The 18,673-nt window shown below is 40.3% G+C and overlaps 1 protein-coding gene across 2 annotated transcripts in view; it reads right to left on the minus strand.

Moving 5' to 3' along the window:
- Positions 1-14,700, minus strand: part of WASHC3 (WASH complex subunit 3) — a 49,737-nt gene extending 35,037 nt beyond the window's left edge. For both annotated transcript variants that reach the window (XM_012509828.2, XM_003269926.4), the window contains exons 1-2: positions 14,488-14,700; positions 13,833-13,931 (exon numbers count right to left, since the gene is read on the minus strand). In XM_012509828.2, the coding sequence (XP_012365282.1) occupies positions 13,833-13,931; positions 14,488-14,538 (150 nt within the window). In that variant the 5' untranslated portion in view covers positions 14,539-14,700. The remainder of the gene's footprint in view (positions 1-13,832; positions 13,932-14,487) is intronic.
- Positions 14,701-18,673: the final 3,973 nt, after the last annotated feature.

An 18,673-nucleotide genomic window follows, 5' to 3' on the forward strand; every position in this document is an offset into this window, starting at 1 on the left:
TTCGTTTCTCACTAAGATGATTCTGTGCCAAAAGGGAAAGCCTTTTGCTCTTCTGATTCTGAGATGATCATTTACAAAGTGGTTCTGAACTACAGTACATGAACTAGGAAGAGAGAAAAAAATTCTACCTTTATGTTTATCTACTTCTAGCTTAAATTCGGCATTGTTTAAAAACATACTTAAAAAAAAAATCACCAAAGGCTGGGCACAATGGCTCATGCCTGTAATCCCAGCATTTTGGGAGGCCGAGGCAGGTGTATCATCTGAGGTCAGGAGTTCGAGACCAGCCTGGCCAACATGGTGAAACCCCAACTCTACTAAAAATACAAAAAAATTAGCCGGGTGTGGTGGTGTGCGTCTGCAGTCCCAGCTACTCAGGAGGCTGAGGCAGGAGAATCGCTTGAACCCGGAAAGCGGACGTTGCAGTAAGCTGAGATCACGCCACTGCACTCCAGCTTGGGTGATGAGTGAGACTCTGTCACAAAAGAAAAGAAAAAGAAAAAGAAAAAAAATCACAGTGGTTTTAGGATCTATGACTGTCACCAATAGAAATCATAGTTTTTTTTTTTATCACATCACAATTGCTGCAGATTTCTTTATACTTCAAAATTATGGTTATTAGATATACGAAAGGATTATATAATTTAATGCTTTAATAAAGAACCTACTAGTGTGTCATAGTTTAAAATTTTTTTAAGTATATAACTGGTTTCTTTTGTAATCCTATGCATTTTATTTTATCCACCTGAAAACATTAATTTGGTTTCACTAGACTGTCAAAGGGTCCATGGCATGATTAAGAAAGAACTACTTTTCAAAGATAATTCAGTATAATAAATGGTTTTGTATGTTCCAATGTAATTATTGCTATAACATACCTGAATATATACTTTTTAAAGAGCCATTGTCAGGTGAAAAGGTATACCTGGGTTCATTTATGGGCTGCTGAAGTTCATTTCTAAGATGTTTATGCTTGTGGCATTTTCCTTATACAATCCCCAGACCACTATAAAACAGGTTTTTCAATGCTGGCTATATTGACATTTGTGGATGAAATATTCTTTGCTGCAGGGGACTGTCCTGTGCACTACAAGATGGGTAGCAGAATCTCTGGTCTCTATCCACTAAATGCCAGTAGCACTCCCCAGTTATTACAATCAAAGACACCTCTAGACATAGCCATATGTCCCCTTGTTGAGAGCCACTGCTCTGAATTATGGATGACTATGGATATAACATAACTAACATAATCGGTGACAGCTGTTCTCACCTCTGAAAGTTTTAGCAAGAGGAAATGGAAAGGTAACAGTCTTTCCCATCCATTTAACCATCGTCTTTATGAAGACTGAAAACAAACTTGAAATGCTATGGTTTGGGATAACAGGGGAATTTATAAAGTCCCTGATATTTGTCAGATAAGCTGAAAGCTTGATTTACTACCCATCTATTTCCAAGGCAGTACATTTTACAAAGTTAAAAAAAAAGGACGAAAGAAGGAAATATGGAGTTACTAGTTGAATATGGAAACAAAATAAAATGCTGGTTTTTCATGGTTGTAAAGTATCTTGCTTATATATCCATTTCTCTAAAAGAGAAACAGTATTTTAAGATAATGGATCTCTTGGTATACCCCACTGTGTTGTATGTGCCCCAGAAGCCAGAAAAGGAAGCAATCAATGGTTTTATTAGGTTGTGTCTGATACTTAAGCCCAGCAGTGGTTAAAGATACAAGAGCAAATAAGGATTTAAGCAAAATATTATCTGATTAAAGGTTAAGTCCAATGGCAGGCTAAAAAAATGAATGTAGAAGATAAGCACTAAAGAAACTTTCAGGTTATGTGACAATTCTTAGCACTTTTGCTTGTACCTAAAGATTTTAGAAAAAAGAAAAATTTCAGAATATTAAAAAATTATTTAAAAATCCAATATCTTAGGCATGTAATAAGTCTGAGTTTGGCTGAGGGCGCTTGTAATCCTAGTACTTTGGGAGACCGAGGCAGGCAGATGAGCTCAGGAGATCAAGACCAGCCTGGGCAACGTAGGGAAACCCTGTCTCTACAAAAAATACAAAAAATTAGCCAGGTGTGGTGGCACGCACCTGTAGTTCCAGCTACTTGGGGCGCTGAGGCAGGAGGTCTAGGCTGCAGTGAGCTAAGATCACTCCACTCCACTCCAGCCTAGGTGACAAAGTGAGACCCTGTCTTACAAAAAAACAACAACAAAAGTTTGAATTAAAATAACATTCTGGCCAGGTGCAGTGGCTCACGCCTATAATTCTAGCACTTGGGAGGCCAAGGCCGAGGGATCACTTAAGCCCAAGAATTGGAGACCAGCCTAGATAATGTAGTGAGATGCCATCTCTAACACACACACACACACACACACACACAATTAGCCGGGTGTGGTGACAAATGCCTATAGTCCAAGCTTCTGGGGAGGCTGAGGTGGGAGGATCACTTGAGCCCAGGAAGTTGAGGTTGCCCTGAGCTGTGATCACGCCACTGCACTCCAGCCTCGGTGATAGGGCAAGACCCCGTCTCGGGGGGAAAAGAAAAAAAATTATAAAAAAACAAACAAACAAAAAACCAAAGTAACATATTTGACACTCCTGTATACAAAGTACCTTTGACTTTAAAATTCACTATAAGGTTAAATGCTCAGGTTTCACCTGCAATATGCATAGAGCTTATGTTGCTTCCCGCCAACCCCTCAAAATTTGCAGTCCCAATGGATGACCATAAGATTTTGCTGACTAAAGCAAGAATAAAAATGCTCACTGGGGATTTGTGACAGAAGAGGAGATGACCCTAAGTACCTCTGTAATGTGGGTCTGATTCTACTACTTTCTCTGTCATCTAATCTCTCTTCTACTCTGGTGCCAATCACTGGAAGAGTTACAAAAGTAGCCTAATATGCAGAAAGTTTTTGCAAAGTTGAATTCTTCACAGAATGCAGTTTTATACACTTCTCTTTAGTGAAGAACTCTAAAAACAGTGCCACTGATGAAGAAAGAAGCCTAGCAATTTGTTTCAAACTTAATTCTGGCTTGAGGGTTTATCTGTGACTGAAGTTGTTTAAGTTTGGGTTTGGTTCAAACCAGATCCTGTCGGGGGGTGGGAAAAGTTTTCTTTTTCCTTCCAGTTCACTCTCAGTTCAAAAACTAACAGTTGAGGTTCCTCTTTTTTTGAGAGAAACAGTCAGTTGGTTCTTGTTTGAGGCTTTAAATAAATAAGGACTAGAGGCCTATTAGGCACTATTAACAAAAACATTTCAAAACACCAAAGTGACTTTAACTTGGGAGAAAATGGCACCTTACATTTGAATACATATATCTTCGGAATTGACATAAAATATATTACATCAAATAGACATAGCATAGCAAAGAAGTGAATATGAGTCTAAAAATAGATTTTAATATAGCTATAAGAGGGTACTTGTACTGCACTCTCTCACTTGAAATTGACATAAGCATGCTTCTTAATCAGATAAAGCAGTGCAATGTAAGAAAGTAATGAGATATTGACTTTTCCAGTTAAAAAATCAGTGGGAATCCAGTTCTGCTACTTTCTATCTGTGTATGTGCAGCTAATGCAGCTACAACTACTAGGGGCATGCAAAGATATGTTGAATGAATGAATGACTAAGCAAATGATTTAAACTTCTCTACATCTTAGTTTCTGTATCTGTATGAGTGGGATAACTAAACCTCTCTCAAAGGGCTGACTGCGATAATTAAATACACATAAAGCACTTAGTATGATGCCCAGCACAGAGTAAGTACACAATAAATATTAGTTGTCATCTCATTGAGCAGTCTCCAGCTGACATGAATATCCAAATTGCTAAAATATATATTGTATAAAATCAGTTACAGTCAACCCTAGATTATCATACATAAAGGAGAAAAAGGTGGGACAACAGCAAGATGGGGGAATAGGACTTCCCAGCACTGATCCTCCCACAGAAACATCCATGTGAAAAACTATTGGCCGGGCGCAGTGGCTCACGCTTGTAATCCCAGCACTTTGGGAGGCCGAGGCGGGCGGATCACGAGGTCAGGAGATCAAAACCACGGTGAAACCCCGTCTCTACTAAAAATACAAAAAATTAGCCGGGCGTGGTGGTGGGCGCCTGTAGTCCCAGCTACTCGGAGAGGCTGAGACAGGAGAATGGCGTGAACCCGGGAGGCAGAGCTTGCAGTGAGCCGAGATTGCGCCACTGCACTCCAGCCTGGGCGACAGAGCGAGACTCCGTCTCAAAAAAAAGAAAAACTATTCACGCACGAAAATACATTCTCAAGAGCTAAGGAAACCAGGTGAGAAATTACAGCACTGAGTGTAGCACAAAAATAAGAAAAAATACATTGAAGAGGGTAAGAAGCACAGTTTTACAGAATTCATGTCACCCTTCCCCCAACTCCAGGCAGCACAGCATGGAGAGAGATACCCTCCAGATGGGTGAAGGAGAGGCAGGGAGCACAGGACTTTGCCTTGGACCACAACACCAGGCCCACCCCAGTAGAACTCAGTGCTGAGCAAGCCCCCTCAGCCCAGACTCCAGGCTGACACCTGCAGGCGAAGCCTTTAGGCCCATCCTGGCACTAGGCTGGATCACCCAGTCCTGAGTTCTAGGCTTGTCCCACTGGGACCCTAGGCTCCAGACCGGCTCAAGGCTCAGAACAGCCCCAGCACCAGGCAAGACTGCATAGATTGTCTCCAGGTCTGCTCTAGGGGCAGGCCAGCCCCAGTGGCCCTAGGTTCTAGACCACTCCCAGCACAAGGCTGGCCTCCATGGGCCCAAGGTTCAGGCCCACCCCAGCACCAGGTCAGCTCCTGCAGATATAGGTTCCAGGCCTGACCAGTGCCAAGTCAGTTCCTGTGGCCCCAGTCTGGCTCCTGCAGCCCATACCCTAGTGGAAGTAGGGTTTAGGCCCATCCCAGCAGGCCCTTCTGTTGGGCTGGCACCCATAGACACAGGCTCCAGGACCATCCCTGTGGACTCAAGTTCCAGGCTAGCCACTGTTGCCCTAGGACCCAGGCCAGGCCCATGTAGCCCAAGTTACCAGGCCAGCACCTATAATCCCAGGCTCCAGTCTGGCCCCTGTGACCCCAGGCTGCACACTTGCCGCAGCACCAAGCTGGCCCCAGACAAATCCCTGTGGTGAGTCAGGGTCTAGGTATGTTCCAGCAGACCCAGAGTCTGGGACCACCCCAGTAGATTGCATTGCCAGACTGGCCCCCATGGGCGGAGGCTTCAGGACCACTCCTGCAGACTCAGGCTCCAGGCTAGTCACAGCACAACCAGGACCCAGGCCCACCCCCACATACTCTGGCTCCAGGTCCATCCCGGGGGTTCCAAGCACCAGGCCTACCTTGGAACCTGGCCAGACACTGCAGACTCAGGCTCAAGGCTCACCCCAGTGCCAGACCAGCCCCTGCAGACTTAGGCTTCAAGTTGTAACCCTAAAGATCTAGGCCCACCCCTATAGAGCTAATCAGCAGGACCACCCCAGTGGATCAGGCTCCAGGAACAACCCTATGAACCCAGGCACCAGGCCAGCCTACCGAAGGACTCCAGCAGCAAGCCTGCCATGCACCACAACAGATGGCCTGTCTAGAACCTCTGCATGGGCTTACTGGTGAAGGGCTTTCCCAGACAAAGCCAGTCTGCAAAGACTGGAGTAAGTCCTTACTTCTTCAAACACACAAATACCAACACATGGCCACAAAGACCAAGGATAATCAGAGAAACACGTCACTACCAAACAAACAAAATAAATCACCAGTAACTGACCCTTCTTCACAACAAATCCAAAATTATTGTTTTAGGGAAACTCAGTGGGCTTCAGGAAAATTCAGAGAAACAATTCAATGAAATCAAGAAAATAATAAATGACCAAAATGAGAAATGTAACAGAAAGATTGGAATTATTTAAAAAAAAATCAAACAGAAATTTTAGAGCTGAAAAAAAATGTATACAGTCAAATTCAGAATATTCTAATACTGTCATGGTGATTACATCACTTATAGCTTTAGTATGAAAGTTAACAGACAAAACTATTAAAAATAATAATAGCTACAATAACTTGTTCAGGGATATGCAGTATAAAAAGATGTACATTGCAAAATCAGAAACAAAATGTGGAGAGGTGGAGTAAAAGTGCAGAGGTTTTTTTATGTTATCAATTATGTTATTATCAGTTTAAAATAGCCTGTTATAACATGTTTAATGTGAGCCTCATGGGAACAACAAAGCAAAAACCTAATAGTAAATACATAAAAGATAAAAAGTAAGGAATCAAAGTATATCACTAGAGACAATCATCTAATCACAAAAGAAGACAGCAAGAGTGGAAGAAAGGAACAAAAGATCTATAAAGCAACTAGAAAACAATGAACAGAATCGCAGCAGTAAATCCTTACCTATCAATAATTACCCTGAATGTAAATGGACTAAATTCTCTCATCAAGAGACACAGATTGACTGAATAGATACAAAAATAAGACCCAACTACATGCTGTGTACAAGAGACTCACTGCACCTTTAAAAAATGGACACACACAGATTGAAGTGAAAGAATGGAAAAGAGCTCAGCACAGTGGCTCACATTTGTAATCCCAGCACTTTGGGATGCCAAGGCGGGAGGATCCCCTGAACTCAGGAGTTTGAGACTAGCCTGGGCAACATGGTGAGATGCCGTCTCTACAAACACCATAGACGTATCAGCCAGGCAGAAAATCAGTAATGAAACACTGGCCCTAACAGACATATGTAGAAAATTCAATAAAACAGCAACAGAATACACATTCTTCTCAAGGGCACACAAAACATTCTCCAGGTTATATGATATGCCACAAAACAAGTTTTAATACATTTAAGGAGACTGAAATCATATCAAGTATCTTTTCTGACCATATTGGTTTGAAACTAGAAATCAATAATAGAAGGAATCTTGAAAAAAATCATAAATATCTGGAAATTAAATAACATGCTCCTAAACAACCAATAGGTCAAATAAATTAAAAGGGAAATTAAAAATATTTTGAGACAAATGAAAATGGACATACAACACATCAATACTTATGGGAGGTGGCAAAAGCAGTTTTAAGAGGAAAGGAAGCTTCAGCAATAAAGACCTGTAACAAAAAAGATGAAAGATCCAAAGTAAACATCCTAGTGTTACAACTCGAGGAATAGAAGAACAAATAAAACCCAAAGTTAGTAGAAGGAAAAAAATAATAATGATCGGAACAGAAAAAAATGAAAGAGACTAGAAAAACAATAGAAAAGATCAAGGAAACTAAGAGCTGGATTTTTGAAAAGATAAACAAAATCCACAAACTTTTAGCTAGATTAAGAAAAGGAGAAGATTCAAATGATATCAGAAATGAAAGAGAGGTTACAACCGATACCACGGAAATACAAAGAATTGCATTTTTCAGCTACAGAGTGCAACACAGCTCAGTGACCTTATAAATGCTAATGAACTTAAGGTCTGATGTGTGTTTGAAAGAATCAGCGAAGCTTTTCTTTTTTTCTTTTTTTTGTTTTGTTTTTTTGAGATGGAGTCTTGCTCTGTCACCCAGGCTGGAGTGCAATGGCGCAATCTTGGCTCACTGCAACCTCCACCTCCCAGGTTCAAGCGATTCTCCTGCCTCAGCCTCCCAAGTAGCTGGGAATACAGGTGTGCACCACCACGCCCAGTTAATTTTTGTATTTTTAGTAAAGATAGGGTTCCACCATGTTGGCCAGGCTGGTCTCGAACTCTTAGCTTCAGGTGATCTGCCCACCTGGGCCCAAAGTGCTGGGATTACAGGTGTGGGCCACCGTGCCCCACCCATCAAAGCTTTTCAAGTACATAAGAAGTATCTGAATATCCCAATTTTCTACAGGAATGAATGTTTAGATGCGAATTTTTTGTTTCTGTCCTGTGGTTGAGTTGGTGCCACAGAGAATTTCCATAAAATTCAATTTCATTATTTAAAATCGTTTTTTTTTAACTAGTTTTTCTATCAACCAGCCCCAGTCTGAAACTTGACACAGTGTTAACACAAAAGAGCAAGTACTTAATCTTCGTTCACATACTCTACCTACAAAGACATGACCTACAGTAGTTCTTCAAGCAGGTCAGTTTTAGGAGACATTAATTCTATCTAACTAGACTAGCTATTTCACAACTATGCAAGACAACTTTATAAACTTTGCTTTAACTTACAAAGGTCATTTAATAATCCCATTGTTTTGACGATTCTAAAGATTGTAAGTTTATTTTTACAGTCTACTCTTAAATATTACTGTTGAAGCATATATATGGCAATGGTGGACTTAATTCTAAGATATCTGAACATCTGTAGTAAAATATGAAGCTACCTTCATTTGGTTGATATGCTAAAGACATTTTAAAAAGTATCTTATTTTTTAAAAACTTGGTTTGTGTGTTTTGTATGCTCAGGAATTTTTCCACAGTACTGGAGATCATTGTAGTGATTAAATTTGGCCCTTTTGACAGAAAACAGAACAATGGATTCCTAGGGATAAAAAAGGGGTGACTGCAAAGGAGCATGATGGTATGATTATGGTATGACTATGCATTTGTCAAATCTCATACTTAACAGTAAATCCTACTGAATATAAGTTCACACTCCAATAAACATGACTTTACAATTAAAACAAAAGAAATATGAAAGTTCATAAGAGATTGCTATGACCAATTATATGCCAACAGATTGGATAACCTAGAATGGATAAGTTCCTAGACACATACAATCTATCAAGACTAAATCATAAAGAAATAGGTAATCTGAACAGACCAATAATAAGTAAAGAGATCGAATCAGTAGTTAAGTCTCCCACTAAACAAAACCCCCAGGACTTGATGGCTTCGCTACTGAATTCTACCAAACATTTAAAGAAGAACTAACACAAATCCTTCTCAAACTCTTCCAAAATACTGAAGAGGAGGGAAAACTTTCAAACTCGATTTAGGAGGCTAGCATTATCCTGATTCCAAAGCCAGACAAATACACTACAAGAAAAGAAAATCAAAGGTCAATATCCCCAACGAACATAGAAGCAAAAATCTTCTACAAAATACTGGCAAGCTGAATACAACAGCGCATTAAAAAGGTCATTCACCATGATCAAGTCAGATTTATCCCTGGGATGCAAGGATGGTTCAACATATGCAAATAAGTAAACGTGATACAACACAGTAACAGAATGAAAGACAAAAACCGTATGATCATCTCAATAGATAGAACAAAGGTATCTGACAAAATTCAACATCCTTTGATGATAAAAACTCTCGACAAATTAGGTATAGAAAGAATCAACCTCAACACAATGAAGGCCATTTATGACAAGCCCACAGCTAGCATCATATGCAGTGGTGAAAACTGAAAGTTTTTCCTCTAAGATGAGGGACAAGACAAGGATATTCACTCTTACCTCTTCTATTCAACATAGTACTAGAAGTCCTAGCTACAGCAATTAGGCAAGAGGGAAAAATAAAAGGCACTGAAACTGGAAAAAAGGAAATCAAATTGTTTCTGTTTGCAGATGGCATGCTCTTATATATTGAAAATCTTATAAAAAAATTCCACCAAAAAATTGTTAGAACAAACTACTTTGGTAAAGCTGCAGGATATAAAATCAACATACAAAAATCAGTAGCATTTCTATACACTAAAAGTAAACTATCTGAAAAAAAAAGAAAAAAAAATCTGATTTACAATAGCTACAAAAAAAATACATAGGGGTAAATTTAACCAGGGAGGTGAAAGATCTGTACACTGAAAACTATAACACATTGATGAAAAAAATTGAAGAAGACACAAATAAATGGAAAGATAACGTGTGTTCATGGATTGGAAACATGAATGTTGTTATAAGGTCTACACCACTCAAAGCAATCTACAGACTCAATGCAATCCCTATCAATTTTCCAATAATATTTTCACAGTAATAGAAAAAACAATCCTAAAATTCATACTGAACCACAAAAGACCCTGAACAGGCAATGCAATATTAAGCCAAAAAAACAAAGCCAGAGAGATCACACTCCCTGATGTGAAAATCTACTACAAAGCTACAGTAATCAAAACAGCCATAGACCAAGGAAACAGAATAAAGAGCCCAGAAATAAATCCATGCATTTAAAGTCAATTGATTTTTGAGAAAGATGTTAAGAACACAGAAAAGACAGTTACAGAAACATATTTTTCACAGATGTTAAGAACAACAGTCTCAATAAATCGTGTTGGGACAACTGGATATCCACATGCGGAATGAAATTAGACCCTCATCCTTTACCATATAAAAAAAAATTAACACGAAAAGGATTCAAGATTTAAATGTAAGACCTGAAACTGTAAAACTACTAGAAGAAAACATATGGGGAAAGTTCCACAACATTCGTCTGGGCAATGACTTTTTTGGATGTAAACTCCAAAGCACTGGTAACAAGACCAAAAATAAATAAATGGGATTACATCACACTAAGAAGTTTGTAGGATCTGGATTTTAAATTATTTTTTAAAAATTATTTTAAAAGACTATGAAGCTTTTGCACAGCCAATGAAACCATCAATAGAGTGAAGAGACAACCTATGGAATGGGAGACTATATTTGGAAACCATATATGTGATGAAGGGTTAATATCCAAAATATACAAATAACTCGATAGCAAAAAAAAAAATCACATTAAAAAATGGGCAATAGACTTTTTTTTGAGACACAGTCTCGCTCTGTTGCCCAAGCTGGACTGCAGCCCTGCAACCTCCGCCTCCCAGGTTCAAGTGAGCCTCCCGAGTAGCTGGGATTACAGGTGCCTGCCATCATGCCTGGCTAATTTTTGTATTTTTAGTAGAGACAGGGTTTCACCATGTTGGCCAGGCTAGTCTTGAACTCTTGATCTCAAGTAATCTGCCCGCCTTGGCATGCCAAAGTGCTGGAATTACAGGCATGAACTACTGCGCCACACAATAAACCTTAATAGATATTTCTGAAAAGAAGACATACATATGGCCAACAGGTATATGAAAAAATACTCAACATCACTAATTATTAGGGAAATGCAAATTAAAAGCACAATGAGGTATTACCTCATAACTGCTAGAAAGGCTATTATCAAAAACATAAAAGATCACAAGTGTTAATGAGGATGTGTAGAAAAGGGAACCTCTGTACACTGTTGGTGGGAATGTAAATTAGTACAGCTATTATAGAACATAGTACAGAGGTTCCACAAAAAATTAAAAATAGAACTACTATATGATCCAGCAATCCCACTTCTGGGTATATATCCAAAGGATGTAAAATTAGTACATTCAAGAGACATCTGTACTTGAAAGTTCACTGCAACATTATTCACAATAGCCAAGATACGGAATCAAAAGTGTCCATCAATGGATGAATGGATTAAAAAAAGTGGTATATATACACAATGGAATAATAGCCTTAAAAAAGAATGAAATCCTGTCATTTGTGACAACATGAACTTGGAAGACATTGTGTTAAGTGAAATAAGCCAGTCAAACAGAGACAGATACTGAATGATCTCACTTATATACGCAGGATAAAAAAGTACAACTCATAGAAATACTGAGTAGAATGGTGGTTAGCAGGGGCTTGGGGTTAAAAGGATTGGGGAGATGCGGTCAAAGGATACAAAATTTCAGTCAGGCAGGAGGAGTAAGTTCAAGAGATCTCCTATATGTCATGGTGACTGCTGTTAATAACAATATATTGTATTGAAAATTGCTAAGAGAAGCGATTTTAAGTGTGCTCACCACAAAAAAAAGTAAGTACGTGAGGCATTGCTTATGTTAAATAGCTTGGTTTGGCCATTCCACAATGCATTCATATATCAAAACATCATGTTGTACAGCATAAAAATACAATTTTTACCTGTCAATTTGAATAAAGAAGTAAGATTTCTGAAAAAGGAAAAAAGGCAATAGACTACCTTTAAACTTCATGAGGTTTTGATGAACAAACTTTTCCCTAGAGTTCAAAGAAGTACTAGAATACAGATACAGCCAGAACAGCTGCAGAGAAGTTGAGAGAGGAACAGGAGGAGGTTAAAGAGTGACTCATGAGGCTTTGATCATAATCTATCAATAAATGAGATGACTATTGTTTTCTTTGATCTAGTTGTCAGTAAACAGCTCTCATTCAAGAACCATTAGGCACTACAAAGGTGAAGGGCTATCCCTGCTTCAGGACAGCTCAAACAAGTTGCTTTCATAGGTGTGTTTACTCGTTGCTTTGTTCTTTATTTTTCAGCTTGATGATAAGGGCTATGGGGATAAGAGTATTTGCTCCCTTCTGCTAGTAATCCTGGGACAGTCCCTTTCCAGATACTTCTCCATCTTGCCCTGGTATAAAAATTGAAGGGTGAAAACGTTGGCTTACTGGTTTTTATTCAGTCAATTTTATATCCTAAATTATTTAGAGAGATAGCAGGACGAAATAAAACTGATTGGAAGCAAACACCTAGTTTCTGGCCATTAACATATAAAACTAAATTGAATTGAGCCCCTTACTCTACCAATTACTATATTTTACTTTGTCTTAGAAGGCAGAAGAAATGTTGATAATTAGACAAAACAATAACTGGAATTTCATACAAGTAAAAAATAGTTTTCCCATCTCCATGCAATTTTTATTAATAGTAACGCACTTAACAAAAACTCTAATTGCTAAGGCTATACCTTACATAAGACAGAATGTTCGACAGACTTACTTGTGAATTATCTAAGTCCCATAATTTACTTTTCTCTTTCCTTAAATGCAATTTCAACCCATGGTTCCCATTGTCTTCCCCATCCTCTTTTGGCTTTTTAAAAGACAGGGATTCCCTGGATCCTGGATCTAGTACCTAATCCTCTTTTTTAAAACAAAAACAAAAACAAAACACTGAGTTTCTCTATGTTGTCCAGTCTCGTCTCAAATTCCCAGGCACAAGTGATCCTTCTGCCTCTGCCTCTGCCTCTGCCTCCCAAGTAGCTGGGATTACATGTGCGCACTGCTGTGCCAGTTCTGGTACCTAATCCCTAGTTGGGTACTTAATCCTCACATCACAAGTCATTTGCAGAAAATATTTTTATTTCTATAATCATATTTGATGCCAAAGTTATGTTTCTAGGCTATCTCCTCTAGCCATCTTTTAGATCCAGAATGTAAAATAAATTTAAGCAATGTGGTTTTGGGATATGGGAACGAATAACAAATTGCAAAATAAAAAATATTTTCAACTGTGAAATTTTAGAAGCCGGGCACAGTGGCTCACGCCTGTAATCCCAGCACTTTGGGAGGCCAAGGCTGGTGGATCGCCCAAGGTCAGGAGTTCGAGACCAGCCTGACCAACATGGTGAAACCCCGTTTCTACTAAATATAAAAAATTAGCCAGGCATGGTGGCGCATGCCTGTAATCCCAGCTACTCAGGAGGCTGAGGCAGAAGAATCGCTTGAACCCGGGAGGCAGAGGTTGCAATGAGCCGAGATCGCGCCACTGCACTCTAGCTTGGGTGACAGAGACCCTGTCTCAAAAAAAAAAAAAAAAATTTAGATTTCCTATTGTTCCCTTTAATTGCAATAAGCCTGACTGAACTGTCTCACAAGGACCTCTAGAACACTAACTCAGTAGAGGAGGGGTGCAGGATTGATTGTAACAGAGTAAAAGAGAACTTAAGGTGTGTTAACACAATTGGGTGATGAGAGGTCATGGTACATGAATAAAGACTGTAATTCTTGTTTTACTCCATTTGTCAATCTCAGCAGTGAAAGGTGATTTCCAGGCGACTCTATAAACCAGTATCACCGGACCTACCTCCTCACAAACTGTAGAAAAGCGGTTGAGGAACTGTACAGTGTGCACCACAAATTGGTTTAGAAAAGCCACCGTTCTTTTCTGTTGAATAGCTGGCACCTGTGTTACGTAAAAACAAACATGGTTCATACAGGAGGAACGTACACAGTGCAAATCTTTTCATATTTGGACATAATCACGAGACACTTTGCTGTGTGATATGAATTTCTTGAAGGACTGGGAATAGTCATTAACTTGTTTTCCTAAACTGTGGGTGGGGTGTCCGAAGATGACAGAGGTGCATAAAAGTTTGAGAACAGGCTCTAGACTCATTGGTACGAATTTTGGCAGGCAAAAAGCAACACACATAAACACACACAAAATCTTGGGGGCTGAATAAGAGGTAGGGCTAGCTATCGCAACCGGCGTGTGTCGCCGGTGGCACAGAGACACGCGAGATGGGAAGCGAAAGTTGGGAGATGCACACCGTCTCCTTAATCAGCTCAGGAGGGACCCCATTTCAAGGTGGACTGTGGGGCTCTCCCTCCTAAGGCCGGCAGAAGGGCCCGGGGCCGTGACAGGGTGGGGACCCGGAAGGTGGGGGTCTCCCCGGAAAGCTGCGTCTTCCCCATCCTCCTCCCGGCTCGTCGGGAGTCTAGCACAGTCTTTTACAAACCTTGGTCAGGTCTATGCCTGACCCCATGAGAGGAAGCCCGTCCTCATCCATCTCCTCAGCGGGCGGGGGACCCCGAGTTCACCCACAAACCCCTCCCAGATGGGGCCCGCCCAACCCGGTAATCACGTCTCAACTTTCCCCCCAAGTCCCCGCCTCCCGGGCCCTTCGCGCCGGAAGAAAACGCCTCCACCCACTAATCACTCGGCGGCTTCCGGAGAGCCCGCCTCCTCGCTCGGCATTCTGGGATTGGTAGTTTCAGTCCAGATTGTGACGTCAATTTCGGGGTGGCGCGCGGTGGTGCAAGGATGCAGTTAGAGCAGTAAAATCTTAGAAAGGAGGCAAAAAAACAAAACAAAACAAAAAAACAAAGCCAGAAGTTGCGTCCTTTTGAGGGTATCCCTACTTAGTCCTGTCTGTTATATAATAACTCCGTCATTCCTTGAGCAACGATTTTTTTTTTTTTTAAATCCTAAGTGCCATATACTCTGCTAGGCTTTTACTGGGAAAACAAAGATTGAGTTTGATTGCTGCACTAGAGAGGTTTATGCCCTGAAGAATGAGAAGTAAGACCTACTTCCAAAGCATGTGTGCGTGTATACACACCAGTTCTCGCTGTTTCTCCAGGCTGGTCTCGAACTCCTGGCCTCAAGGGATCCTCCTGTCTCAGCCTCACAGAGTGCTGGGATTACAGGCGTGAGCCAACACGCCTGGTCTTCCAAAGGTTTTTAAAACATGAAATAAAATGTCAACTACTAGAGGTGAGGCACAAACCTACGGAAGTGACTGCCACTTACAGGCAGCATCAAAAAGATGAAGACCAAGACTGCAGTGGGCAGTTTTGTTTTAAAGATGGGGGTCTCGCTTTGTCACCCAGTCTGGCGTGCAGTGAGGATCATAGCTCACCGTAGCCTCAAACCCTTTGGCTCAAATGATCCTTGTGCCTTGGCCTCCCTAAGCACTGGGATTATAGGTGTGAGCCACTGGCACCTGGCCTGTTGGCTTGGTTGAAGCAAATAATCCCATAAATGGAGAATGGTAGGAAATGAGGTAAGAGTGTTACTGGTGGAGGGTGTCCAGGTTCTTGACGTTTTGAACAAAAAATTGGACAAAACGCACAAATCAAGGAAAGAATGAACCAACAAAAGCAAAGATTTATTGAAAACCAAAGTACGCTCCACAGTGTACTCGATACAGAATCTTCTCAGGTCCAAATACCCGCTAGAGATTTCCCATTGGACACTGGTGTTCTCCTCATGCAAATGAAGTGGTGGCCCACAATCAGTCTGATTGGTTGTGGAAAGCAACCAATCAGAGGCTGAAGTAAAGTTACAAAGGTCATACTCCTATACAAACATCTGATTGGTTGTGGAAAGCAACCAATCGGAGGCTAAAGTGATGTTACTAAGTTGCACTTCTATGCAAAGGAAGATTTGGCCCGCAATCAGTCTGATTGGTTGAGGTACTTTCAGTTTCCACCTGCGTGTCAGAAAACGTGGGGATTTGCAAAGGGAGTAGCCGCTGGTCCTTTTGTTACTTAGGTGTGGAAATTTGGGGTTTACCTTTTGATTTAGTTCTAGGAAGTCAGCGTGAATCGGCCTTAGGATCCCTGCCTCCAGACCCTCTTCTGCCTCAGGAGACGTAGCCAGAAAATTTTCATTTAAGGGCCTTTTATGCCAGATTTGATACTATAGTCCATGTTTATCTAACGTGATTCATAGGCCATCTGTAGCAATTATTTGGGTGTGGGTGGTGTTTCTTAAAGTTGCACATTGCCCATCTTAACCTTAGCGTGATCACCTTCTCCTAACTGAACTTTCTTAATTTTTCTTTCAGGAAGGCAAATCTTCTCTGGTTTTCTTTGTATCACTATGGTCATTTCCTTTCAGTTTCTTTTGCTGGTTGCTTCTCATGTCCCCAATCTCTAGAGTTTCTCACGTTTATATATCTAACCCAGATCTTACAGTGGAAGCCAGTATAGCTGAAGTAGAATGAGCAAGGTGGGGAACTGAAGGACATGATGGCTTAAAGTTATGTGGAGATCTGATCATGCAGAGCTTTATGGGACATCATAAGGACTTTGGCTTTCACTCTGGGTGTGATGGGAAGTCATGGAAAGATCTAGAGCAGAGAAATGATGGGAGCCACAGAAGAGCTTTTAAGCAGGGCGTGGCATGATCAGAATTGCATTTTGGGACATTCTGTTTGGTACAAGGTAATGAATGTGACTTGAGGGTAGGTGGCTGAGCCTGGAAAGGTTGCATAGGTCTAACAGTCACTCTTTACTCCATCCTCCTTTACATCTAGTCATTCATCAAATCTTACCTCTTCTATTTCCTAAGTAGTTCTTGAATCAGTCTGTAACTCTCCATCCTTACTGCCATCTCAAGTTCTGTACGACACACTTTCATGCCTGGGTTACTGCAAGAGCCTCTTCCTGCCTCCATCTTGTGTCTCTCCAATCTATTCCATAGATTGTAGCCATAGTGATTTTTAAAAAGACAAATCTGATTATATTACTCAAGATATAATTTTGTTCCCCATCTCCCTCAGTTTAATATGCTCACAGGTCCTCTCTGTGGCTCTTGGCCACTTCTTTAACCTTACCTCTCACTGTTATAACTTTCTCCTTAGCCCCAAATAATTTCTTTCAATTCCTAGAATTGCTTGCTGTGTGTGGGTCTTTCAAGATGTTGTCTTCCTTCTGCCTGGAACAATCTCGCCTGCTTTCCAACAACCCCTGCCTGGCTAACTCCTATTCATTCTTCACATCTCTTCTCTCCTTTATCCTTGGTTTTCAAGTTTGAATATAATGTGCGTGGGGTATGGGTATGGTTTTATTTGTATTTATCGTGCTTGTGGTTTGCTGAGCTGCTCAGATCTGTGGGTTGGTGTTCTAAATCAAATTTGGAAGAAAGATTTTTGGCTATTCTTCAAAAAACATTTTTGTCATTTTTCTCTTTTTCTGGGACTTCAAAAATACTTGTATGTTAGACTGCTTGATATTGACCATAGATCACAGTGCTCTGCTCATTTCCCCCCAGTCATTTTCTTTTCTCCCTGTGTTTCAGTGTGGATAATTCTTACCAATCTATCTTCAAGTATTTTCTAGTTTCCAATTTAACTATTTTCTAGTTTCCAATTTAGTTCCAAAACTCATCTAATAAATTGATTTCAGATATATTTTTGTTCTAAAAATCTGTTTTTTAGAGTTTTTGTCTTGAAATTTCCTTCATTCATCTTTTCCTCTATATTAAAAAAACCAAATTTATAAGTTTTTAAAAAGTCTTTATCTAATAATGCCAATTTCTGGTTCATCTACGTGCCTGCTTCTATTGACAACTTTTTCCTAATTATGGGTTGTGTTTACTGCTTTTTAGCATGTCCTGTAATTTTTAATTTATTATGGACATTGTGAAAAAAAGAACAGAAAGTTCAGTGAGAAATGGAACATTCAGATTCCTTCACAATTTGAATTAAGCTGATGCTGGGCTGCAGCTTTAGATTGTTTACCTGCAGTTAATTCAATTCAACCTCCTGCAAAGGACTGAGCTCTTGGATCTTGTCTGTGTTTGTGTTAGAGAGGGATGGGCCATAGTTTCTGGTCATTTGGTTCACCTTGGGATGCAGCTTCAGCAGGGCTCAGGAATCCAAGCACCGTAAGAATGTGCAAGATTTAGTGAATTCTCTCTACTTACTGAAAACATTTCCTCCATTGCTGCTTTCTTAGCAATCTTGGGGGTGGGGTGTAGGCCCAAGTGATTTATTTCTGTGACTGAGGTCCTTCCAGACCCAAGTCTGTCGCACCAGCTTATAGCAAAGTCTCAGCCACTTTCTCCTTAACTCTGCAAAGTCTCCTAGAGTGTTGCAGGCTTGTTCTTCCATCTGCTTATATCCAGACCACGCCCTTCTCCCTGGGCATGGCAATGCCACAGCTCTCTGCTCAACTATGTTCCTCCAAACATAGGCATGACTATAGAATTTATTTCATTAAGGTCTTACATACATGGCTTTTCAACAGCCCCATAAAAGGTATGATTTTTATCTGGTTATTTCTTATTACCACTATATAAAAGGCTTTCATACATCTTTCTGTATTCGAACTAGTAGCAGAAGTCTTAACATTCCATCCTTAAGAGCTTTCCCGAAGCCACAAAGATTAGATTAACTGTTCCTACATGCTTCCATA

This window comes from Nomascus leucogenys, chromosome 10 (assembly GCF_006542625.1).
Source record: "Nomascus leucogenys isolate Asia chromosome 10, Asia_NLE_v1, whole genome shotgun sequence".
NCBI lineage: Eukaryota > Metazoa > Chordata > Mammalia > Primates > Hylobatidae > Nomascus > Nomascus leucogenys.